General features: G+C 39.2%; 1 protein-coding gene across 1 annotated transcript in view; it reads right to left on the bottom strand.

Annotated features, from left to right (window-relative positions):
* The window catches only part of PLEKHG4B (pleckstrin homology and RhoGEF domain containing G4B), a 220,467-nt gene extending 193,842 nt beyond the window's left edge, over positions 1–26,625 (bottom strand). The window contains exon 1 of the mRNA XM_043979602.1: positions 26,353–26,625. Within this exon, the coding sequence (XP_043835537.1) occupies positions 26,353–26,409 (57 nt within the window). The 5' untranslated portion in view covers positions 26,410–26,625. The remainder of the gene's footprint in view (positions 1–26,352) is intronic.
* Between the last annotated feature and the right edge of the window lie 467 nt (positions 26,626–27,092).

Here is a 27,092-nt window from a genome sequence, read left to right as displayed (position 1 = left end):
CAAGATGGAACTCTTTGTATGTCATTTATTTAGACTTTCAGGATTAACAAGGCACTATACCATGCACTGTTTTTAAAATATTGTTTTATATAGACAAGGAACTGGCATAGAGACAGGAAATAGAGGGTAGGGATAATTGAGTACTTCTCATTGGATAAAAAGGTATATACAATGAGGTCACCTAGGGATGAATAATGGGATTAGTCTTATTTAAGATTTTTAGAAAATGTTTTGGAAGGGGGAGGATATAATGAAGTCTCCAAGCTTAAAGATGATGCTAAAACTCTTCCAAATTATGATACACCAGCCAAACTGACAAGTATAAATTATAGGAAAAGCTCTTGAGGTTAGATATGTGGGCAGAAAAAGGGCAGAGAAGTTTCAATGTGGTGAAGTGTTGCTATATTTAGGGAAGGAGAAATCCAAACCAGATGTATAAGATTGAAGATAAAACTGAAGATAAAACATTATACTTGTTTTAAACCATGATGTATCTGCAGCTACAGTTCTGTACTTCAAGAAACTTTAAATAAGAGCAACTACAATTATCAAAGGATGAAAGGGACAGAATAATGGGAGAGGGAAGCAGAAAGATGCTCTAAGTAATACCAAAAGAGTTAGAAACCTTCAGTATAAGAGGAGATAACTGAAGTCTCTAAAAATATAAGAATAGGAGTAGAATAAATACAGGTGTTTTCCCCCCAGCAAATCCTGTAAATCAAAAGCTAATACATAACCCTCAACTTACTAATGAGGTAAATTTATTACAAATAAACAAATTATTGCTTTATAAGACAAGTACTAATTCATGAAACTCATCACTCCAAAAGAAACTGCAGAGTCAAGGGATAAACAGGTTGAAAAAGAGGATTTAGATAATCTCTTGAAAGTTTGCTTGTAGTACATTCCTTATAGTTAATATTTGGCTGGATAGAGCTTTAGGCTGACCATGCAGATGTAAATTATGTTTTATTAAGTTCATACCCAATCAAAATTGATATGGTTGCTTTGTGAACAAACACATGTAAAGATAAACTGGCTAGTACAAGTTATTATGTTGCTTATTGGTTTATCTAATTTTTTTTGTAAGGCAATTGGGTTTAAGTGATTTGCCCAGGGTCACACAGCTAGTTAGTGTCAAGTGTCCAAGGCCGGATTTGAATCCTGAATCCAGAGCCAGTGCTTTATCCACTGTGCCACCTAGCTGCCCTGGTTTATCTGTTTTTTAGAACCTTGACTCAGAGGGAAAGTTGCCTTTCTATCTTAGTCGCATTCAGTAGAGAAACACTCACAGGGAGAGAGACTTCTCTGGGGTGGGACTTCCTAATACCTCTATTCAACTTTTAAGCTCTCTGTCAAAGCTGTCTCCTCATAACTCATTCCCCGCCCCCCCCCCCCCGCCCAGTTTTTGCCTCAAAGAATGTTTTGACTTTTCAAAAAACTACACCTTAAATTTTGAAGGGCTGCTATTGAGCACTGATGAATGAACAGTCAGTCTCATGGTTTTAAATACAAACTGTATCTTCCTTGAGACTAGAGATAGTGAGTCTTCACTCAAGCCCCCACCAATGTATAACCATCAATGTCCCCACCTTTTTTTTTTAATTAAAGTATTTTATTATTTTCCAGTTACATGCAAGGATAGTTTTCAACGTTTGTTTTCACAGGATTTCTAGTTCCCACCTTTTGTAGATAAAAATAACTTTGTGAAAACAGCTAAACTCAAGAAAACATTAAAGCAGATAAAACTTTAAGAAAAAAATGTTCATTTTCTCAGATTCCCTCTGGTCTATATTTCTGGTTCCATTTTGCGTCTTACACACCCAGGTTGACCAGAAGTTGGCTCATGTAATTTGGATGCATGAAGGAATAGGCTCAATGGCACTGGAGTCTATAAATCATATGTTGCAGGTCAAGGGAAGCTCTTCTTCATTCTATGCCTGAGAAGGTAGACGATGATCATCTTTTTATATGCAGAGGGATAAATGGTATTACGCATAGAATTTCTATACTATTGAACAATGAAAACAGATGGAAGGAACTGAGGATCTTTCACTTAGATAAGATCTAGGAGCCATTTTAGCTTTCTTTAAGTAATTTTCTCACTGCCATGTGGAAGAAGGATCAGATTTATACTACCTTGACCAGAGGTCAGAAGTAGGACCAATGAATGAGTCACAAAGATGAAAACTTGGGCTTAACACAAAGAAAATATGCAAAATTGGAATAGACTACTTTAGAAGGTAACCTTATGATAGACCCTTACCTTTATCAAGAGATCAGAATTTTAGGGAGAAATAATGCTCCCTACTGTGGAGTGCAAGGAGAAATCCCGGAAGACCATAGTGGGTGGTAGCACTGCAGGTTATGAATGGTTTAAAATGAGGAGATGGGATGGTGTTTAGGTAGGTGGGATGAGAAGATGGGGGCAATGGGAAGTTGTAGCAATCTGCACCTCTTCCCATTCCACAATGCTACATATATGGTATGTCTGTATGTATTTGAATGTCTGGAATAACAAAATCTTAGAGTTGGGAAGAACCTTAAAAGTTTTACTGGGGCAGCTAGGTGGTGCAGTGGATAGAGTACCGGCCCTGGAGTCAGGAGTACCTGAGTTCAAAGTAGACCTCAGACACTTAATACTTACTAGCTGTGTGACCCTGGGCAAGTCACTTAACCCCAATTGCCTCACTAAAAAACAAACAAACAAACAAAAAGTTTTACTAAACAATCTACCACCCAATATAGAAATCATTTCTACAATATGCCAGACAGATTTTCATCCAATGTCTCTCTAAAATCTACTAATGAGAGGGAGCTCATACCTCAATAATGAAGCCTGTTCCACAGTAAGACAACTATATAACTATTGCAGTTCTTCCTTATATTGAGTTGGAATCAATCTCCCTATAAATTCCGACCATTCTTCATCCTGCTTTCTCTGGAGTAGTATCAAACAAATTAATCTCTGACTTCCTTAACAATTCTTCAAATACTTGAAGACATCTATTATAGCTCCCCTAAGCCTTCTATCTTCTAGGTAAAATCACGAAGTTCCTTTAACTGGTATTGAAAGAACACTTCATATGATGTTCATGTGGAGTATGCTACTAACCTTAACACCTTCTTCTAGACAGATTTTAGTTTATCTATATACTTAAAAATATCACGCCTAAAAATTGAATGCAATTTTTCAAAAGTGATCAGAAAAACACATAGGATAAACACTGGAAATATAATTTCCTATGAATGAAATTTTATAGTCTTAATACAGTATATGATGGCATTGGTTTTTATTTTTTAGTAGCTCAGTGTTGGCTTATAAAACTTGTAGTCCACTAAAACCACCAGATCATTTTTATAAACTGCTGACAAATCATGTTTTCTTAAATTGAACTAATGCAATTTATTCTTTAGACTTAAATCTAAGGCTTTATATTGAATTCTTTTAAATTTCATCTTCCTGTACAAAGTTATACTCTGAAGCCTCATTTAAGTATGAAAACGATCTGGAAGTTTGTGAAGGCTAGATTGATTAGAAGGGTACAAACTCTTAGAGATCTGACAAATCCAGAAAACCTTCTTGTAGAGGTTTAGCTGCAGATTGCCTGCTGCCTTAAGAACAGCCTTGCTAAATGCAGAGGTTTGGAACTACAGTTATAGTTACCAGCTGATTCATTTTTTGGCCAATCCATTTGTCCCATAAAATAGACAATAAAATAGTCTTCAATAGTAAGAATAATTTTTTTGTTATAAAAAACCATTTCAAACATTTTTTAAAACTTTCTATTCCATTTCCCCTATTACATATAAAAAACATTTCAAACAATTAAAAAAACTTTTGAGTTCCAAATTCTCTCCCTCCCTCCCTTCCCTTCTCCCCCCATTGAGAAGACAATCAATTTTATATAGGTTGTACATGTGCAGTCGTGCAAAACATATTCCCATGCTAACTAAGAACCATTTTAGACCACTTATAAGTAAGTATTGGTTTCATTTCCACCGGTTATTTATGTTTTACCTCTATCCTTGAAATTGCCTTTTACTTGTTATGTATATACTCTGTATGTCTTTATCACTGTATATGTTATATCCTCTCAGGATTACAGAAGAACCCTAAAGGCAGGAACTATTCCATTTTTTGCCTTTGTACCCCCCAGAGCCTAGCAGAGCTACACTGGTAGGAGCCAAATAAATGCTTGTTAAATTGAGTGACTCTATCATATCCATGTTTTTGTTCTCACTATAAATAAAACTAGAAAGCAAAAAAATTGTAACCAAGTAGAAGAGTGACTCATAGCCTTACCTCAGAAAGGGGAATGGAAGAATAAGTTTCATTGTGGTCCCAAAGACAACAAGAAAAACCATATCATAGAACTTGGTAATTTCACTTTTCAGTACTCTTGATAAGCAAAAGCAAATAGAAAACTATGAAGACAATTGCAGTTTATTGTAATCCAATATTTGTTCCAAAGAATCAAGGAGGAGAGGAGCTATATGAAGAGCTTAACAAGATCCTTCAAATGAAGTTAACATTACACCTTGATTCATTTGGTGACTTCAATGCCAGGTGGCCCAGGAAAAGATGGAGAAAATTGTGTTGGTAATTAAGGTTTAGGATCAAGAAATGAAAGATGTAGAAGCCTTATAGATTACTCAGAAATCTCATGCCTGTCGATACCCTATTTTCAAGAAGAAAGTCAGAAATTTCTTGCCAGGGTGAACACCTGAGGATAGTACGCAAAATATTAACTGTTTTTATAGAAATAAAATTATTTGTTACACATGTAGAGACTGCTGTTGCTTGAAAATCAGTTTGTCTTTGGAATGGCAATATCACTGGGTCTGGATTCAGTGAGATCTGAGATCAAATCTGACCCCAGACACTTAATAGCTTTGTGATAGTGAGCAAATTGCTTAAAGTCTGTTTACCTCAGTTTCCTCATCTGTAAAAATGGGTATAAGAATAGCACCTTACTTTCCAGGGTGTTTTGTGAGGATCAAATGAGATAATAACTGTAAAGTGCTTAGCAAAGTGCTTGGCACATATTTTACTGGGGAGATACAGTGTGCATACAGATAAATAAGTACAATGAAATTTTTTAGAGAAGTGGGTGGGGTAACTTCTAATAACTGAGAGGGTCAAGAAAGGCATTTTGTTGTGGGTTACCTGAGCTATAAATGTTGGTGGTGATGATTAGGACGATGACATCAGATATCATCAGATCTGTATATGCCAGGGCAAAGGTACAAGTAAATAACAACTTAGAATTGGGATCACTGCATGTGAGCACAAAAGCTCCAATGTTATGTGTTTAAATATGCTATTGACTGAAAAATGCAAAATGGATGAAAAAAATGATAACCGCTGGAGTAATACAAGGAGTATTGGATTTGGGATCAGAATACCTGGGTTCAAAGTATGACTCTGGTCTTGCATGATTTTGGAAAAGTCATGCAACCTCTCTGGGTCTCAGTCCCCTCATTTAAAAAAGAAACAGTTGGACTAGATATCTGGTACCCCTTATGACTCTAAATCCTATTTGTTACAAAAATTTCACTCACGAAAAACAGTGATCACAATGAAAGAGTCCAGAAATCTTACTAGCTAAGACTTAGTCTCCTCATTCAACAGATAATCATGGCAGAGTAAGATGACATTGTTTTACATTGTGCACAGTGACAGCAATATTGTTCGATGAAGAACTGTGAATGACTTACCTATTCTCAGCAACGCAATGATCCAAGACAATCTCAAAGGACTAATGATGAAACATACTATCCACCTCCAAAGAAAGAACTGATATTGCTGGAACACAGACTGAAGCCTGCTATTTTCACTTTATTTCTTTCACTTTTCCTTCTATTCTAGTTTTCTTGTACAAAATTACTAATATGGTAATGTTTTACATAATTGTACATGTATAACCTATAGCTGATTCCATACTGCATCAGGGAGGAGGGAGGGGAAAGGGGATAGAATTTGGAACTCAAAACTTTTTAAAAAATGGTTATTATCCAAAAAAATTAACACTTTCAGAGTAATAGTTCTTCAAAAAATTATAGAGGGGGATGAAAGATAAAAACACTACTGTCCTATAAGAAAACAAAACAGTTGCAAAGAAAATGAGCTTGCAGAGATTTTGATATAAGATCTAGCTAAGTCATATCATCCTGAAAAAAAGTATTGACAAGATAACAAATAGATGCAAAAGCATAACAGCCTTTTCATTTTTAAGGTGATCTCTTCTCCTCAATGACTATAGTAAAATTATCACACTGACTTCTACCATCATCAAATCCAAGGCACTGTGTGAGAAAGTGGCAATTCACTTTAATTGAACTAGCATTGATTAATCACATATAATAGTACTAGATTAGATGCTAGAGATATAAAGACAAACAATGAAATAGTTCCTGCTCTCAAAATGTTCATATTTTACTGGGGAGATACAGTATGCATACAGATAAATAAGTACAATGAAATTTTTTAGAGAAGTGGGTGGAGTAACTTCTAATAACTGAGAGGGTCAAGAAAGGCATTTTGTTGTGGGTTACCTGAGCTAAACCTTGAATTGATTCCAAGATGTAGGGGTGAGGAGGGAGAGCATTCTAGGTATGGGGACAGCCTGTACAAAGGTTAACAGCAGGAGATGAAATATCACATGTAGGGGAGTAATGTAATCAGTCGGGAAAGACAAGAGGGGGCCAGGTTATGAAAATCTTATAATAATAAACAAGTTTGCATTTTATCTAAAAGACAGCGATGACCTCTCGACATTTCTTGAGTGGGGAATAATATGGTCAAACTTGGGTTAAAAGAACATTTCATCCTCTGTGTGGAGGACAAATGGAAGAAGAAAGAAGCTACAGGCATGGAAACAAATTAGGAGGAGAGACTGAATGAAGGTGGTGACTTTGTAGAAAGAAGATGACTGTGAGAGATGTGGAGGCAGAATTAACACAGAGGTGAGGGAGAGTGAGAAAACATTATAATAATGACTCTTAGGTTAAGAACCTAGAAAATTGGAATAATGTTAATATACCAGATAAAAATAGGGAATTTGGAAGACGGATGGGTTTAGAGAAATAGCTGTTAGGTTCAGTTTTAGACTGTTGAGTCTGAGATGACTATGGGATATGCCAGTGGAGCTGTCCAGCAGGTAGTTAGTGATTCAGGTTCCAGAGAGATAATGAGGGGTGGTACTTAAGATGATTTTGGGAAGAATGCCTAGCTATAAACAAATAAATATAGAAAAAAAATCCATATTTGGGGCAAGATGTTTTAAAGGTGCTCAGAGATTGGTTTTCAAAATCTCAAAAAGATTTCAAAAGAATAGAAAAGGTCATAGATGGTGTTATTATAAAAAAAATAAAGGTGAGAAGAATCTACAAATATCAAGTTATATCTAGTATCTCATGTCTATAAAGCAGAGGTTCTTAGCTTGAAGTATGTGGATACATTTGATACTTTGGTAACTGTTTCAATACAATTGGTTTTCTTTATAATCATAAATACTTTATTTTTTGAATTTAAAAGAATTATTCTGAGAAGCCATGCATAGGGTCAACTAGACTGCCAAAAGGGTCTATGACACAAAAAAGGTTAAGAACCCCTACCATCAAATCTTTTTTTTGTGTGTGTGGGGGGGCAATGGGGGTTAAGTGACTTGCCCAGGGTCACACAGCTAGTAAGTGTCAAGTGTCTGAGGGTGGATTTGAACTCAGGTACTCCTGAGTCCAGGGCCAGTGCTTCACCACTGCGCCACCTAGCTGCCCCCCATCAAATCTTTATAATGGTCTATGCTTAGACAAGTGTATTCTTTTTTTTTTTTTTGGTGGGGCAATGGGGGTTGAGTGACTTGCCCAGGGTCACACGGCTAGTATCAAGTGTCTGAGGCCAGATTTGAACTCAGGTCCTCCTGAATCCAGGGCCGGTGCTTTATCCACCAAGCCATTTAGCTGCCCCCAGACAAGTGTATTCTTAATAAAAAAATAATTTTAAAAATTAGGCAGGTATTTTTGTAAATGACTTTCAATAGCATAGCATAAACTCACAGTCATTCAAATGAGAGGTTAGAGAATATAAGATACTTTTATTTCTACGATTTGGGGTGTGTGTGTGTGTGTGTGTGTGTGTGTGTGTGTGTAGGTATATGTGCATGTATTTAGATTGGAAACATCTAGTTGGCTCAATGGATAGAGCACTGGGCCTGGAGTCAGAAAGACCTGAGTTCAAATATAGCTTCAGGCACTTGATAGTTCCATAATCCTGGGCAAGTCACTTAACCTCTTTTGTCTGAATACAATGGAGAAGGAAATTGTAAACCACTCCAGTATATTTGCCAAGAAAACTCCATGGACTGCAATTGGGGAGCAATGATTCACAGATTCATGAAGAATTGGATACAAGTGAATTATTGAACAAAAACAAAATGAATTTAGATAGGCACTCAAGTAGAATGATGATCAAATGTTGACTAGGAGAGAAGATCAGACTATATTGCATTTGGGGAACTGGACAGTGCTTTTTTATGATCCTAAGCTACTTATCACTGGAAACATTCATCTCTCCGATACCTACACACTCACATTGATGCTATATGACTATGAAATATGGAACAAAGTGACCTCAGAGATCCCCAAAAGGCAATGGAAATAATCATGGTGGGTGTATATAGGCTGTAAGCTTACAAACAATGGGGTTTTGCATGAAACATAGAATAAGAGATCAACAAGGACATTTATCTCCATAAAAGCAGGTGGCCTGGTCATGTAGCAAGGATGAGAGACAGTATCTGAGTAGACCAGGTGTTAGTTTGTTACACTAAAAGAACCATAGAAAGGCCCCTAACACATTAGTTTAATTCTTAATGAAGAATTTATGAAAGGTCAAGAACAAAAATACTATGAGATGAGACGGTGAAGCAAGAATATTTCCCCACTGATGACACACAAAACATGTATACACATATTATATCAGATTGTCAAATAATCTGGAAAATCTTGATGCAATCTTCTGCCAGTCTAGCTACCTCATAACAAAAAAGGAACTTATTAGTTTGACCTGATATTCTTTTTTTTTTTTTTTTTGCGGGGCAATGAGGGTTAAGTGACTTGCCCAGGGTCACACAGCTAGTAAGTGTCAAGTGTCTGAGGCTGGATTTGAACTCACATCCTCCTGAATCCAGAGACAATGCTTTATCCACTGTGCCACCTAGCTGCCCCCTGATATGATATTCTTAATGAATCTATGTTGGCTTCTATTAATAAGAATACCCTTATTCTTTAGAAGCAGATGGTTCTCAAAAACTACTTACCAATCTGTTCTATAATTTTATGATCATTGTTATGCATATCATGCTTTCATTTCTGGTTCTCTCTTCTAATTTTTTGAAAGCAGGAAATTCTTTTCTCATGATTCAAAGATTGTTGGCAATGCTCTTCAATGCCCTGAGGTGTAACTCATTTTGGCCTGGAGATTTGAAATTACTTAAAGCAGGCGTGGGCTTTCCTAATATTTATTTACCTACCTATCCTGGGTAGCAAGTCCCCCTTTAGGTTGTTTAGCTGTTCCATTGGGAAGATCAATGTCCTCACTGACGAAGACGGAAATCCAAGAGAAATTGTGGTTTTCTGCCTTCTTTCTGTAACCTGATAATGCTGCATTATAAATCCTGAGCAGTGGGGCCTCTCCTTTTTCATTCTTTATCTACTGTATGAATAGGTGAGATATGAGGCAAAAGGGAAAAAATTTCCTATGGTAAATGAGTTTGTTTTGATGGGGAGGGTGTGGTAAGGGTGGGTCAGTATAAGATACTTGTTGGGACTGTTCAACTTTTAAGTCTCCAACATTTATTTCACACAAGAGTTTTGAAAAATGATATGGGTTAGACTAGATGGTTCCCAAGTCCCCATTCCAACCCGGAGAGCCTAAGATTCAAAGGTTTTTAGAATTGTCTCACTCAAAGTAGGCACTTAACAAAAACTTGTTGATAGAGTGATACTCACTATAAAACTTCTTTTCTGGAAGATCTTTAAGGAAAGGACTGTGATGTTACTTTATAATATTTCAGTTATGACATCCATCACTCTTGAGGTGATCAGCTTGTCTTGAGTACTTAGCCTGCAATTAGGGTAACCTGGCACAAGGGGATGCAGGTGAGGGTGCAGCAATTATGTGGTCCATGGCCCGGTGTTAATATTGTTCTTACTACAGGCATGGTGCTAAGCTCTACAAACACAAATGGCAGCAAGCAAGATGGTATCTGCCTTCAAGAAGTTTACATGCTAATAGGGGAAGACAACACATACAGCAAAGTGCTAACCAGGTAAGGTTGTTGCAGTAGATTTCTGTTCTCAGTTAAAATACAGTAGGAAAGTGAAGGTAAGATGGGAGGGTATGCATGCTTACTGACACAGCATGAAGATGCTTGGGGAGTAATAAGGTGGATCTTGACCCAGGCTACATGTGGTGAATGCTCACCAATTAGAAGCCCAGGGTCCCCCAGGTGGTAGTTTGGAAGGCCATACTGGACAAAGCATATGTTTTCATTTAAAAGTGAGATGAGTATGTTTTCCTCCCTCCCCCTTTTATTCTTTTAAACAAAAATCTAAATCCCTTTTAAAATAGTTAAGTACAATAAACTAAGGCAATATTGGAACCATAGAATTATTTGGAAACAAAGCAAACCTTATTTCCAAACATCATTGGGACACTTCACTGATAAGGTTGTACTGACCATCACCATTCCCCAATACGTTCATGTAGACATTATAAACAAATCCCAGCGCCCTATTGTAAGACACTTTTTAACCAATCATTTAAAGCATTATTATGATATCGTTGCTACCTCCTGTAAGATTGTTTCTTCTCACACAGTGTTTTCACAAAACCAAATAATGGTGTTGGGTATGACCTATGTCTTAAAAACGATTTAAAGGGGCAGCTAGGTGGCACAGTGGATAGAGCACCAGCCCTGGAGTCAGGAGTACCTGAGTTCAAATCTGGCCTCAGACACTTAACACTTACTAGCTGTGTGACCCTGGACAAGTCACTTAACCCCAATTGCCTCACTTTAAAAAAAGATTTAAATTTGTTTATAAAAGAAAAAAGCAGAACACAAATTCCTGAACTCTTTTACCTGATCTGGAAGCTATATTCCCTTTTGTTTATTAGTATCTTCCATGTTGGTTTATCTACTTATGGTCAAAAATCTTTGAGTTCTTTTCCTTCTTAACATCTTGGATAATTTGAGTCTTCCTCCCCTAATTTTCTCTTATTGACTCCCTTACCTATACAGTAGTTTCCTTAGGGGTTGGATCTCAAAGCTTTCTCAGTTTTTCCCCTCTTTCTCAGTTTCAGTTTACTAGCCTCAGTTTCTGCTCCAAGTGATTGCTGGGGGCACAAAATTGGCCCTAGGTTTTTTCTTCAGGCCTAATATAGTATCATAATGTTCTAAGAATATGCCCTCTTCAAAGATTCTGACACCAAAGGGTCACAGGATAACAATTAGAGCTGGGAGAGACATTAGAGGTCATTCGTTTTAGAGGTGAGGAAACTGAGGCTCAGTGAGATTAAATGACTAGTCCAGAGTTGCATGACCATTAAGTGTTTAAGGCAGGATTTGAATCTGACTTCAAGGCCAACAATGCCTCAGTGTGACACCACACTGGCTCTCATGTACCACCCTGTTAAATGATGTGGTCATGGGTAGTAAGAGGCGGATACAGGGCTCTAGATATATACATGAACAAATTGGATTGAAGTGAAAACATTGCTAAAGGGCACAGAAAAGTTTGGGGAAGAGAAATCAAGTTTCAGTAAATCCCCATAGTCTCTGATTAACTAAGCTAAAATCCCAGTTCCTTTGAGGTTTACCAGAATCTCCTTTTATCTACTCATCTGTCCTTGTTTTAATGATATAGTTTGAGACCAAATCACAAAACAACTGTGTACAATTGTAGGGAAGTATAAAAAACATGTCATCCCGGGAATAAAGGCAAAGAAGGAAATATGAGAATCAGGTGCCAAGGATAAGAATCAGTTCATCCAGATTTTAGTTTTAAAGGAAACACTTGGTTATGCTAGGCACTGCTTCAGTCTGTGAGATGAATAATACAAAGGTTGACCATAATGAGGTAAATTACACATACATGTATATACATGTCTGTATATATATATATATGTATATGTGTATATATATGCATATATACACATATACATCCATATATATGTATATATTTCCCCTGTCCTCATTTCCCACTGCAGAATTTAAATATTTAACAGGAGAGGTTGTTTTTAGTGGCCCACTGTCATCTTTCTAAACCTTCCCTGCTCCCTGTCAATCTGCAAATACGTGTGTGTGTGTGTGTGTGTGTGTGTGGCAATTGGGGTTAAGTGACTTGCCCAGGGTCACACAGCTAGTGTTAAGTGTCTGAGGCTGGATTTGAACTCAGGTCCTCCTGAATCCAGGGCCAGTGCTCTATCCACTGTGCCATCTAGCTGCCCCTGCAAATACCTTTTTTAAAAAGCCAGTATGGTAATAACAGAAATCTCATATTCCTGATAAATAATGGTGCTTGATAGTTTGGAAATAAATTGTGGCAAACTCCTCATCCCTTTATTCTAAGATAAAACAACAGATAACAATTCAAACTGGGATGATGAAAATGGAGAGAAATACTGGAACGGAAATTACTTTGTTACATTACAGCAAGGGTTCTTAGCCAAGGACCCCTTCGGCAGTCTGGTGAAACCTATGGTTTCAGAATACCATTTCTAGCTGCATAAAATGAAATACTTGGAATTATAAAGGAAACCAATCATGTTGAAATAGTTATGAAAATATATTTTTAAAGGTATATGAACCCCAGGATAAAAACCCCTGTATTAAAGCAACAGCAGGTTTTTTTCCAGTAGACATATATAAAAGGTCAACACATTCTTGGTTTTGTGGGTGTCCTTCCCTTAGACTTAGTTAAACTTGAACTCTGCTATGAACTCTTGCTTTTACTCATTGACAAGGCTTCGAAGCACTGATGGGTATTCCAGGTCTCAGCCTGTAGGTGGTTTCAGAAGGAGTATGGCTGCTTTGGTTGCTTGGGGTTGGAAGCTCACAGCCCTGACCTCTATCAGAAACCTGAGCAAGTCATGAAGGAACTTTTGCAGTACTAAAGGGTGCTTCTTTCTATACCTATTTAGTGGCTCCTCTGGGAATTTGGATGCTGCTTCTTCCTCTGTGGTGAGAATGTTGTTGTTCAGTTGTCTTTCAGTCATGTCTGAGTCTTCATGCCCATTTGAGGTTTTCTTGGCAAAGACAATGGAGTGGTTTGCCACTTCCTTCTTCAGTTCATTTTACAGATGAGGAAAGTAAGGCAAATACAGTTAAGTGACTTGTCCAGAGTCACACAGCTGGGAAGTATCTGAGGCCAAATTTGAACTCATGAGTCTTCCTGACTCAAGGACAGACACACTATCCATTGTGCCCCAAGAGGGGAATAGCAAAACCTTAAGAAAGATAGAGTCCATGAAGATGATGTTTCCTCTTGGAAATTCATAATCTAATCAGGAAATCTAGGTGTTAAACATACATCCAAAACCAATCTGGTCCAAACCTTTCTCCCCTTAATCCCTAAAATTTACTCCTCCTCTTTACTTCTTCATGTCCCACCTCTGACAGATACTGGCTGTGTGACCCTGGGAAAGTCAATGAATTTCTCAGGACTCCATGCAACTCCAAAAGTCTAAGTTACAGAGAAGGTACAGATTTGTACTAGCAAAGGAATGTTTCTCACTCAGGAGGTAGCTCCCTTTATCAGTGAAAGCACAAGTCAAGTCCCTCTCCCTATCTGTTTCCAGTAGTTTCCCAATTATCCATATTCGAAACCTCACAAGGCACTTTTCTTCATGTCTGGCCACCCATAGTAATCTGGACTCACACTAAACATCTCAGTTTTATCCCATTTTTTTTCTTTCTTTCTTTCTTTCTTTCTTTTTTTTTTGTGGGGCAATGAGGGTTAAGTGACTTGCCCAGGGTCACACAACTAGTAAGTGTCAAGAGTCTGAGGCTAGATTTGAACTCAGGTCCTCCTGAATCCTGGGCCAGTACTTTATCCACTGCGCCACCTAGCTGCCCCCTTTATCCCATTTTTGATAGCAAAGATGCTCGTTATAATTCACAGAATTTGACAAATGTAAATTCTAAGATCCCATTGGTAACAAACATGTTCTCAGAACTACCTGTTAGTTTCATGAAGTATTTCAGAATACCTGGGAGACTGAGCAGATCTAGGGAGGGTGGAAATAAATCATTCCCCCAATTCTACCAAACAATTAATAAGTTGTGATTTATCAAATGGCAGACTTTTCACCCAGCACTGACAATTGCAGTCCTCTGTGTTGTGGGTATTTGTGAAAAGGCACAGGACAAAGCAGATGCCATACAAATCCTACAAGATGTTCCAAAACTGTAGGCAGTCACTTAAGGAGAACAAACAAATCAGAATTAATCAGAACCCTTAAGCAATAGCATCATTTTTTTCAACAGTAAAATTATTTTGTTAAAAATAAAAGGGCACATAAAATAATGACTTAAAGGCCATGCTTTCAGAAGGAAGTCTCTTTTGGCCAATACAAACAATTTAATCTTGTTTTCTGTTTTGCTATAGAAACAGAATGGAATGATGGAGTCTGGGTTGACCTTTTTGTCAACCTGGGGGATACAGACTCTACAGCTGCTTCTCAATGACGCTCTAGTCACAATGGAACAGTGCCGGGTCTTTAGGTGACCCCCAAATCTAAAGAGATTTATAATTATCCTGAACCTAGAAAAGATCACTTTGGAGATACATCATAGATCCCTTATGCCTTCCTTCATTCCAAAGGTATTCCCAATATCTCAGAGAAATTTTGGGGAGAAAACTACAAAATTTAATCTTCTTATAACATTCTGAAGGACCTACATAGACCCATAGATAATTTCATTATTGTTCCAAAGAAAAGATATTTCTACCCTCATCACGGATGTGGAAGGAATCTTAGAGAAAAAAATGTTATACATGGTAAATTTTCTACCACTGGCCATAAAGCCTTTTAAGTCTTTACTAAAGTGCTATATTCAATACACATTATTAAACATATTTAATATATTCAATAAACAATAAGTATCCATTGTTGATTGAAAAATAAAGAAGTTGCTGAGATGTGAAGAAAAGACATTCATTTAAAAGTCACCACTGTAGTTAGAATAGCAATCAGTAAAGCTTCTGGACCCTGTAAAATACATGCTGATATATGTAGAAACACAAAACCCAACCTGGAAAATTCCACAGGAATTCAAAGATGCTACCACCATCATTGCTGTTAGGATGAACATTGGTTTTGAAGTCAGGGGCCCTGAATTCATATCCTGCTTCTGATGCTTAGGACCAGTGGAACCTTAGGCAAGTTTCTTAACCTGCCTGGGCCTCAGTTTCCTCATCTGTAAAATTATTGGGCTAGATTTCCTGATCTCCTGATTTCTGACTACAGGAAAACCATGGTATCTTCCTACTCTCCATTAAGCAGCTAGGTGGTTCAGTGCATTTGAGTACTGGGCCTTGAGTCAGAAAGACTTGAGTTCAAATCAGGCCTTAGATATTTACCAGCTGTATAACCCTAGGAAAGTCACTTTTCCTTTCTCTGCCTCAGCTTTCTCATCTGTAAAATGGAGATAATAATAGCACCTATGTCCCAGGGTTGTTGTGAAGATCAAATAAAATAAAATTGTAAAGTGCCAAGCATATAGTAAATGCTGTATAAATGCTCATTATAATTATAATTATAATTTTTATTGCTAGCAGGATCCTTGCCATATTCCTTTGGGATGAAAGGCAAGACTGGTAGGGATTGTGATTTTATTAGTATAGGTAACTCCTGGGTAAGGAAACTTGCCCTATGAAGCATATTGCCACCTCCTGTGCAACTTTGGGTTCTTAGAGACTGACACTGGGAGTTGAAGTGCCTTGCCAAGGGTAACCCAGCCAGTATGAGAGAAAGAACGGACTTGAACCCAGGCCCTCCCAGTTTTGAGACTAACTCTTGATCTGCTGCCTTGATCTGCCTGTGGGATTAGCCAACAAAAAATATATTGTGATTAGCATGCTCAGTGAATTGTGATGGGACTTTAAAGCGGTCAGTCAGCTAATAAACATTTATTAAACACTCACCAAATGCCAGGTTCTCTGCAAAGTGCTGAAAGGAGATAAAAGAAAGAGAATCTTTGCTCTTTGGCAGATACAAGAGAAATGAAGGAACATATTAGGTAGACTGTGTTCTGAGAGCTGACCAAAAAGAAATCGAGACAGAGGCAGAGACAGAGAGAGGCAGAGAGAGACCGAAACAGCAAGAGACACAGAGAGAGAAATAGAGACAGAGAGACAGAGAGACAAGGATACAGTGAGAAAGAGAGAAAGAGGGAGGAGGGATGGAGGGGAGGGAGAGGGAGAGGGAGAGAGAGGGGAGCGAGAGGGGGAGGGGAAGAGGGAGAGGGAGAGGGAAAGGAGGAGAGAGATTAGTAGAAAACCTCAGCTTTGATGACTGCTAAACATGTTTGGCTTCCCAAGAAGTTCACTGCAATCTTAAAATCTTGGCATAGTTGTATGATACTGTGATTAAATGGCCCCAGGATGTATGAAATAGCTTCTGCTAGAACCCCAAAGTTCTTTCCCAGGGGCGTTTCTTCCTTCGTGCCTATTGCTAGCAGCTACTGCCTGACCTCTGCTGAAACATGGCTTGCCCCCTGAATCTTGTAGTTGTAGAACTTTCCTTCTCTAAATTCAACCAAGAGAAAATTGTGGTAAAAAGCTTTTCTTAGAGTGAAAATAGAGCCAAATAGGTACAAAAGCACATAATCATTAGTTTTACAAACATATAGGGACAACAGGATCATATATTTTGGGATGACAGAGACCTCTGAGATGACATAGTCTCCTGATTTCACATCTTTAGCTTAAATGTATGTGACTCTCTAGATCTCCAAACCCATTCATTTCTTTTTCTTTCTTTCTTTCTCTTTCTTTCTTTCTTTCTTTCTTTCTTTCTTTCTTTCTTTCTTTCTTTCTTTCTTTCTTTCTTTCTTTCTTTCTTTCTTTCTTTCTTTCTTCCTTCCTTCCTTCCTTCCTTCCTTCCTTCCTTCCTTCCTTCCTTCCTTCCTTCCTTTCTTTCTTTCTTTCTTTCTTTCTTTCTTTCTTTCTTTCTTTCTTTCTTCCTTTCTTTCTTTCTTTCTTCCTTTCTTTCTTTCTTTTTTCTTTCTTTTGTTTGGTGAGGCAATGGGGGTTAAGTGACTTGCCCAGGGTCACACAGCTAGTAAGTGTCAAGTGTCTGAGGCTGAATTTGAACTCAGGTACTCCTGAATCCAGGGTTGGTGCTCTATCCACTGCACCACCTAGCTAACCCTCAAACCCATTTCTAATTCCAAGGTCAGGAGTATCTCTACAACTAAGAACTTGTTCCATGGTGACGAGAAGCACCTACAATCGCCACATTCGAGGCAGCTTCTTCCCTTACTTGAAATGAAACTCAGTTTCTGTACTTTGTGTTGAAATTGGCATCAAGGACATCCTGGGTTCCATCAGTGTGGTCTTTCATAGCTCCAATCATACAAATTCCATGAGCTTCCCCTTGCACAGGGTGGCTCTTTCCTCCAGAGCTCATGATTCACTCGCTTTTCCTGGCTTCTAACTTGGCACTTCTCTCAGCCTTCCCACCAGGTTACATTTCTGGGTGCCTTTTCTCTCAAACTCATTTGTAGAAGTCAAATGATAGGCATATTCTTCAGTTTAGAGTTTAGTGGTGGAAGCAATTCCCTCCTTCATAAGAGCATTAAAAATCATACATTTATCAGACCAGGCTTGTCATCTCTGCCCCCTTTCTCATATTGATGACCTGTGGATGAACTAACCAAAGGAAAGTGGTCTTTTCTTAGTTTTACAATAGACTAAATACTTTAAACATAGTGTTAGGTGTCAACTTACAGGTGCAAAGTGTTTTGGGTCCTTTAATATATTGTAGTGGTTATAGAGGGGCAGGTAGGTGGAGCACTGGACTTAAAACAAGGAAGACTCATCTTCATGAGTTCAAATCCGGCCTCAGACACTATCTGTGTGACCCTGTGCAAATCACTTGAGTTCCTCATCTGTAAAGGAGGCTGGAGAGGAGAATAGCAAACCATTTCAGTATCTGTGTCAAGAAAAGCCAAATGGGGTCATGAAGAGTCAGATACAACTGAAACTATTCTGCAACCACAATGTTTATAGAGCAGCTCTGCTCACCACCACACCTCCAATCAAAAGGAACCCCAAATTCATTCAATTCTGGGAGTCAACAGCTTGTCTTGGCAGAGAGGCATTCTCTAGTAGCTCCCAGTTTTCTTCCTCATCTGTCCTGCTCACTCTTACCCCCTTCTCCTTCCCTCCTTGGCATTCATCGCATTGACTCAAACTTTGGTAATTCACTCTGGTTTACCTGGCCACTATCTCTCATACTTTGCTTCTCTTGAATTCCCTGGTCAGGCGCTCCTGTATCAGTCCATACAAATTAATCTGGCTCCCCCCAGGCTTAGCAGGACCTCAGCTGTAAGCACCACTTCTCAGCCCAAAGGAGATAGCCCTGAGAGCAAGGATTTAATAGCCTCTTCTTAGGTTCTGTAGCTCATGTGAGCCAGGCTGGCCCCCTGTCTGCCAGCAACAGCCTATGTTTAGTTTGGAAAATAGCGAAGAAAAGAGCCACACAAAGTAGTCAGTCAAGAAACATTTATTAAACACTTATGTTCTAGGCATTGTATGAATCAATGGTTCAGAGAATCAGAGTGAGTGTGATTGGTTAGTCACCTCAGAACTGCTACCCTTCTATCTGACTCATCCATCATCACCAATGGAGCAAAGCAGCATGAGAACAGGTTTGGTTTTATTTCACTTAAAATGTGACTGATGACATTGTTAGGGAATTGGAAGCTGGTTTCAGAGTTGAACTCTGGTCATCTGGGAAATTTCTAGTCTCAGTAGGTGATGAAGATCATCAAAAGTCCAGGAGCATTTGGAGTAATTTGGAGTCATATATTCCATATGATTATTGAGATTCTGAACCACACCTATCACTATGGACCTCTAGACACAATGAGCACAAATGAAGCATGTATGAAGTTTACATGTATGACCTTGGAGGAGTCATTTCACCTCTCTGGGGCCTCAGTTTCCTCATTTATAACCTCTGAGGTGCCTTCCAGACCTAAATCTAGAATCCTCTGATCTCAATGCCAGGTGAAGTTATGTGCTAGTTGTTGTTGTTGTCATTTTCAATTGTGTCCAACTCTTCATGGCCTCATTTGGGGTTTTCTTGGTACAGATGCTGGAGTGGCCTGTCATTTCCTTCTCCAGCTCATTTTACAAATCAGGAAACTGAGGCAAAGAGGATTAAGTGACTTTCCCAGCATGACACACCTCTAGTAAGTGTCTGAAGACAGTTTTGAACTCAGGAAGATGAGTGCTCCTGACCCCAGGCATAGCATTCTATCTATTATACCACCTCTCTTTAAGAGAAAACTTTACCTGCTATCAAAAGCTGAAATTGATTTTTGACAGTTAGGGTGACAAGCATCAGGATGGTTTGGCCATTACTTTCACCTCAGAAGTTTAGCTTTTCAAGGACAGCCTTCAAAAGATAGTCCATTTCCTTCCAAGACTTTTAAATGCAATTAGCTCAGGGGCAGCTAGGTGGTGCAGTGGATAGAGCACCAGCCCTGGAGTCAGGAGGACCTGAGTTCAAATGTGACCTCAGACACTTAATACTTACTAGCTGTGTGACCCTGAGCAAGTCACTTAACCCCAATTGCCTCACTAAAAAAAGAAAATGCAATTAGCTCAAGTATGACCACTGGAGCCTCAGCTATGGCCTTGTGATCTGGACAGCTAGCCTTCCAGTTGCTTCATTTTTATGTCCCCACAGTTCATTTGCTGTTTGCACTCCCAGATTTTTGTGTTAGCATTTAAACCCTTGCTAATTGAGTTTCAACTCTCCTCCTTTGAGCTTGTTTCCTCCAATCAACTCTTTGGTCTAATTTTTTAACTCCAAAGTGTTGAAAGAGCATGTTCAGTATCACGAGAAAATCTAGAGTCCAAATCATAGAAGCCATTATCTGCTGCTGAGACAGACCTGATGAGGGAGTTTAAGATGAGAGCAAGGGAGAAGGACAAGTATCTACTGGAGGAGCACAGGTTGTCCCTAGATAGAACAGCTGAAACCCAAAGAACTTCAGTGCCAGATAAAACCACGTGAAGAAAATGAACAGAGCAACAAGAAGTCTGGCTCTGTGGAATATGAGGTCGAGACACCCCCATTCCCCTGATGGCAAGGCATCTAATTGAAAGCAAGACACCAAAGAGGCAATAAGAAGCCCTTGGAGGGCTGACATTGCCAATCCACATTCTATGGTGGTAGTCAATATCAGAATAATAACAAGCTAAATATTGCCATTCAATTTTACTACATGGGTAGAATTTTGTTCAATGATATCCTAGTTGAAAAGGGGTGGAAAATGGATTCAAAAGGACCAGTGTGTCCTTTGGGAGACTGGGACATGTCAGGTGATGCTAATGTAGCATTAGGCTCCAAACTAAAGATCTATGACAGATTTTTTAAAAAACTCAACTTCTTTTTTTTTTTCCTTCAGGGCAATGAGGGTTAAGTGACTTGCCCAGGGTCACACAGCTAGTAAGTGTCAAGTGTCTGAGGCCAGATTTGAACTCAGGTCCTTCTGAATCCAGGGTGCTCTATCCACTGCACCATCTAGCTACCTCAAACTAAAGATCTAAGAGAAAATAGTTTACAATTGTCTTTATTGTTGCAAAGCCACAGCCTACTTCAGATGTTACAGCTAGTTTCTCTCTCCATTTCATAAGCATAATCATTATGCCATAATCAATATGGACTGATTAGGGTTTGGACCTCTTGTCCTCCCAAACACTAGGGCCTCAGTTGTCAATGCCAGCTGATACTCTTCAATACTGTGTGCATGAGACAGGCTTGAAAAGCAAACTATACTCCCAGAAATTGAGTAAATAAAGCCTAGGTCTCCTGCTCACAAATCTAACAAAACTCCTCCTTCCAGTTGTTTCATGAGCACATTCACAGAACAGGAAGACATCGAAATAATACTTTTCTTTCTAAGCACAAGTTATCTACATGCTCATTTCAGCCAGCCTCAAGATAACTAGAAAAATTCCCATTGAGGCTACTTACATAGCATATTTTCATGTTCCCTATACATTACTGTGTACCATATCCTTTATCCCCTCCTAAGGAAGGGTGTATTTTCCAGTTTCTTTCTTCCTTCCTTCCTTCTTTCCTTTCTTCCTTCCTTCTCTCCCTCCCCCTCCCCCTCCCTCTCTCTCTCTCTCTCTCTCTCTCTCTCTCTCTCTCTCTCTCTCTCTCTCTCTCTCTCCCTCTCCCTCTCCCTCTCTCTCTCTCTCTCTCCCCCTCCCTCCCTCCCTCTCATAATACAGGTCAATCTGAATGTCTTGAGTCTTGGTTATTAAGAAGAATGGAGTGAGGGATGGGGTGTTAAGGGAAGTGAGCAAGTTACACTCTTTTTCCTTGTGCATATGCCGCCTTTCTTTTCCAGTAATCTCACTCAGACCCAATCTGGAGATTCTGACATTTCTTGCATTGCATTGGGATCTCAAGCGTATGCATTAGCAGTCTTCCCAGAACTCCCCCTCCCCCCATCCAGCCTTCATTATCTAGTTGGGAACCTTAATAGAGTGTCCTAGTCTAAGTCAGTCACTCCCTTCTCTGGTGTATCCTTCATACAACTGCTGGATAATCTTCCTGTAATATAGCTGTAGTCATGTCATTCTACTTAAGAGCCCAATTTTCTATTACATTAATCCCAGACTCCTCAACCTGGAATCCAATACTCTGCAAATATCTCTGTTTTACTTTTCTAGCCTTATTTTAAACTTTTGCAAACATTAAGTTGACTTTTCATTGCATATGTGGTGTCATCCATATGGGTACTCCCTCTAAGATTCCAGGTTGCAATTCATCCACGCCTTTTCATCCTGTGTGACTCTTGTGCATGGTACCTTATAAATCCTCCATATGGGGACCACCCAATATGATGGAGGTCTTACTTTTTTCTCTTAACATTCCCTGGATGCCTGCAATACTTGAACCATCCATTTAATATCCCTTGAGTTTGTCATATGACCTGTTCCTGTCTTTTTTCTCATCACACATCTCTCAGAAAATGTATTTTATGCTACTTCTTAGGTGAAAGTCATTATTGGTCACATGCTGTTGCCTATTTTTACAGCTACTATATATCTCTGTTCTTGCTTAGTCACTTGTAATTTTGACTCTGGAGATTTTGTTGTCCCATAAATTATAGTGGTACGGAAAGGATATTAGAGCAGCTATGTGGTACAGTGGATAGCACACCAGGCCAAGAGTCAGGAAGACCTGAGCTCAAATCTAGCCTCAGGCACTTATTAATTCCATGACCCTGGACAAGTCGCTTAACCTTGTTTGCCTCAGTTTCCTCATCTACAAAGTAAGCTAGAGAAAGGAAATGGCAAACTATTCCAGTATCTTTGCCAAGAAAACCCCAAATGGGGTCACAAAGAATTGGACACAGCTGAAAATGACTGAACAACAACAGCTAAAATACTGGTATTAAAAGGATTGGGTTTTCAGAGATCAACCTGGAATCATTAAAAGTATTATATGATTTACACTATTGTCCCTACATATATTTTATGTCAAACTTTATTGCAAAAACAACAAAACACCACATCTTTGTTTATACTATTACACTTGAGATGCCCTCTTCTTATACTTCTACCTGTTAAAATCTTACTCATCCTTCAAGTCCAAGTTCAAATATCATCCTTTTTCATGAGCCTTCTGTGATCCCTTCTGCTTAGTGTTTAAGCACCCTTCCTTCTCTCTCTCCCCTGAAGCTCCTGACCCTTGATTTAAGCCTTTATTATATAGTATTTCTTCCTTCCTTCCTTCCTTCCTTCCTTCCTTCCTTCCTATCTTTCTTTCTTTGCAGAGCAATGAGGGTTAAGTGACTTGCCCAGGGTCACACAGCTAGTAAGTGTCAAGTGTCTGAGGCTGAATTTGAACTCAGGTCCTCCTGAATCCAGGGCCAGTGCTTTATCCACTGCACTACCTAGCTGCCCTATTATAATATTTCTAAATGTTCTTTTTCTAACTGTTATTTGCCAGCCTATCTTCTGCCCTGCATGACACAGTAAGCTCTTCATCTTCTTTCATGTGGCTCCTCTCTGCACCTAACTGAGGCAGGGGAAATGCTACTATTTCCAAGGTAAGAGCTATTCTTTCTTCAGCAATGGCTGTAGATTGAGGGAGCTGAGCACAAGAATGGAAGTCTTGAATGATCTATCATTCCTTGTCATCCTCAACATCATCACTGATAACACTAGCAAATGGCAACAAAATCTTTTGCGGGCCAATATCATAGTCACTAATTAGTGCCACCAATAATTTGCCATGATTTTAATGAAACATCCCATATCTCTATGCTCATTTTCTTTTTTCTTTTCTTTTCCTTTCTTTTTTTCTTTCTTTTCTTTTTTTTTTTTTTTTTTGGTGCAGGGCAGTGAGGGTTAAGTGACTTGCCCAGGGTCACACAGCTAGTAAATGTCAAGTGTCTGAGGCCAGATTTGAACTCAGGTCCTCCTGAATCCAGGGTTGGTGCTTTATCCACTGTGCCACCTAGCTGCCTCCATTCTCTTTTTTTCTTAAATGAGGATAACAATACTTTGTCTTTATATACACATGTGTGGGTTACTAAGAAAATGAACATATTATGCTCTAAGGTCTATGAATTTAGGGCTAGATAAGCATTCAAAACTATTATTACACTTGATTTAATTATTTTGTCCTATGGTCATTTCCTAATTAAGCTTGGAGTTACATTCAGGACTGAAAAATTAATTTCCTCAGTCTTACTTTTTGGATATCATTCAAGCAACCAAGTATTCATTTGAGAATACCAGAAAATGGGTATTAACTCAATCTGCTGGTCCCAAATTTAGGAGTTTAATATATTTGGCATAAAACAACATTGAGCTTAAACCACTGCAGCATCAAAAGTTATTCCTCCACCCACTGTGAGGGAACAAGGGAAGGGAACAAATATTTAATAAGCACCTACTATGTGCCCGGTAATGTACTAAAAACTTTACAAACATTTGATTGTACAAGGGAAAGAGCTTGGGCTCTGGAGTTGGAGGTCCTAGTTTAAATTCTACCTTTCATATTTACTCTGTGTGTGTGTGTGTGTGTGTGTGTGTGACCTTGGACAAGTCACTTAACTTTACTGGCTTCAGTTTTGTGGAGGGGGGACGAAGAGAAGGGAAAAGGAGACTGAGAGGGAGGACTGGATGGTCTCTGAGGTACACTCTCAATCTATTATCTATGACTTTCAAAGGGGGTGCTAAATGATGTAGAGGTAGGCATATTAAGCTAACTAAATGCCACCCTACCCAGGAGAACCTTGATAGAGGCTAAAGTCACTGTTCTCTACTGTTTCTCACTTCATAAAGGATGCTGAGGTCCTAACCATCATTTGCTGATACAAAGCTTCTCCTTCTTTCTCCTCCTCCTCCTCTTCCTTCCTGAGCAGTGAGGGTTAAATGACTTGCCCAGGGTCACACAGCTAGTAAGTGTCAAGTGTCTGAGGCCGGATTTGAACTCAGGTCCTCCCGACTCCAGGGCTGATGCTTTATCCACTTTGCCACCTAGCTGCCCCCAGCAAAGCTTCTTAAACTGTGGGTCATGTAACTGAATGTGGGGGTTGAGAAAAAGTTGGCAACAGTAAAAAGTAATGCATACCTATTTTATATACCTATATACCCCAGGACTCTGAAAAGTTTCTTGATGGGGGTGGGTCTCAAGTGGAAAAAGTTTAAGAAGCCCTGATATAAAGCAAATGCCTGTTTTAGGGGTTTGGGACTTTACCCTACAACTTATATGTTGGTGTTTTCTAAGTAGACAAAAGAAGTTAGTAACCCTGGTGGTTCCTTTTAAACTAATCACCATTTAGTAAGAGACTAGCATGCTGCCAATGCAGGGAAAATCCCACTATAGATGGAAATCTTTTACTATTCAATGCCTTATAAAATTTTGAGTGTGTCACTGAAGAAAATGTTTTCCTAGAGAGGCAAAATAGTTTCTTGGAAAGAGCCCTAGATCAGGACTGAGGAGCTTTGGGGTTCTACTTCCAGCTCAGTCACTACTGTATTCCCTCACTTATTTTTTTGGGGGGGAGGGCTGTTTCCTCGAGTAAAATGATGGCATTGAACTAGGTGATCTCCAAGGTCCTTAACAGCCCCAACATTCGATGATTGTATCTTACATTAAAGCAAATTTCACTGCAATCCAAAACCTCAACTCCCTCGTATATGCCCTAAAATCTTACTTAAAGTAGGGGATACTTATCCCCCCCCCCAGCAGGGTCATCATTTATTATAAACAACTTTTTTCACACTCTCCTCATTTAATGCAAATGTTTCAAACCCCCCCAAAATCATGCACAAAGTTTCACCCATGCTTCATTTAATTTTTTAATTATACACTTTAATTCTTAATTAGGCACCTGAAGCGACCGACTAAATGTGCGTTAACCTGCTTTTGAGCAACAGAAGTGTAATTAACTACCGGAAAAGCAGTCTTTAATTTAGCTTTCACAGGAAAAAAAAAGCAAAGACCAGTCCAACTCATTTTTTGCAATTCACATGAAGAAATATAAAACAGCTTCTGTCACGTTTATCCAAAGCTGGAAAGATCGCCTCGTTTTACTAAGCAATGCCCATTATTTAAGCCAACAGACATTCCTACATCAAAGCCAACGCCGGTATTTTTAAGGCGACAAATTCTTTTTCTTCTCCAGCCCGAAGCAGTTCCCGGGGGTTCATTTTACATGCTTTGGGCTGAAGACTTACTAGGGCTCACCACCATCCCAGGCTTGGGAAGCCTGAAATACAGTACAGGGAAAATGTTCCTAAATGCTCCTTTTGTCCCCCGTATCCCACTCAGATCCAGAGGGTCTGAATCTCCCATGAAAGGCAAAGCTTTGAGTTCCTTTTCTCTTAAATATTTATGAGCTGCCGGGCTTGAATTTTCTAAACCGGTTTGATGTCAAAGAATCAGACCCCAAAAGTTATCAAAATGTCAACGCTTCCTCCTCCCACGAACTAACAGAGGAAGAAGGTAACTAGAGTTGTCTCTCAATCTGGATGGGAAACTTCCCCACGACTGTGGTACTTTCTGTAATCCCAACATACCTTTATGCTCAAATAGTTATCCCCTCGGGTCTTGGGAGCCGGGGCTCTGGGATTCATGTTGGCACTGCCTTTGTTCCAATCTCAATGTAAAAACTGTTTCCATAAAATCCACTTTGTCAAGAGAGCCCACACTGTGCAGAAGTCCCCGGTCCCCTGAAAAATTTCATCTGACACTTCCCTGCTGCCCTCATAGCTGTCCGCTTTAGTCTGCGGTCTGTCTCGCGCTACATTTCTGAGGGGAGAGTCCCAGGCTGCCCACTTGTTAGACCGTGAGAAAACGAAGCTCCCACCTCCTGAGGCTCACGAGCTAAAGGCTCTCAAGCTGCTTAATTATGCAGGCTGATGTAACTTCCTCCATCAGCACAGAACAGAGAGCTTCCCGCTCAACTACCAGACAAAGCTATTCTCACTGCCCCTCAGGGAGCCAAAGGTTCTTCATCTCTCGTTTTACAGTGGGGTTGGGGGAAAATAAAAATACAGCAAAGTTCGTTCCAGGATGAAATGACAATCTCCTTTCCATATCAAAGGACAATTGCTCCCAAAGTTGGCTTAACACATCGACAGAATTTGCAATAGCCCCGATATGCTGATTATAGGGACACAGCAGATAATAAGGAATGATGCCTTTGGTAACATGAGAGAGAACAGCTACAGCTGAATGTAGACTCCTTAGCCTGAGGAGCCCAAGCACCTGTACTTTAAGGAGATTTGAAATTTGAAGTGAAAAGTGGAGTAGAAGA

Source organism: Dromiciops gliroides, chromosome 1, assembly GCF_019393635.1.
Source record: "Dromiciops gliroides isolate mDroGli1 chromosome 1, mDroGli1.pri, whole genome shotgun sequence".
Lineage (NCBI taxonomy): Eukaryota > Metazoa > Chordata > Mammalia > Microbiotheria > Microbiotheriidae > Dromiciops > Dromiciops gliroides.
Note: the sequence above shows the minus strand (reverse complement) of the source record. Positions and strands in the feature narration are given on the sequence as shown.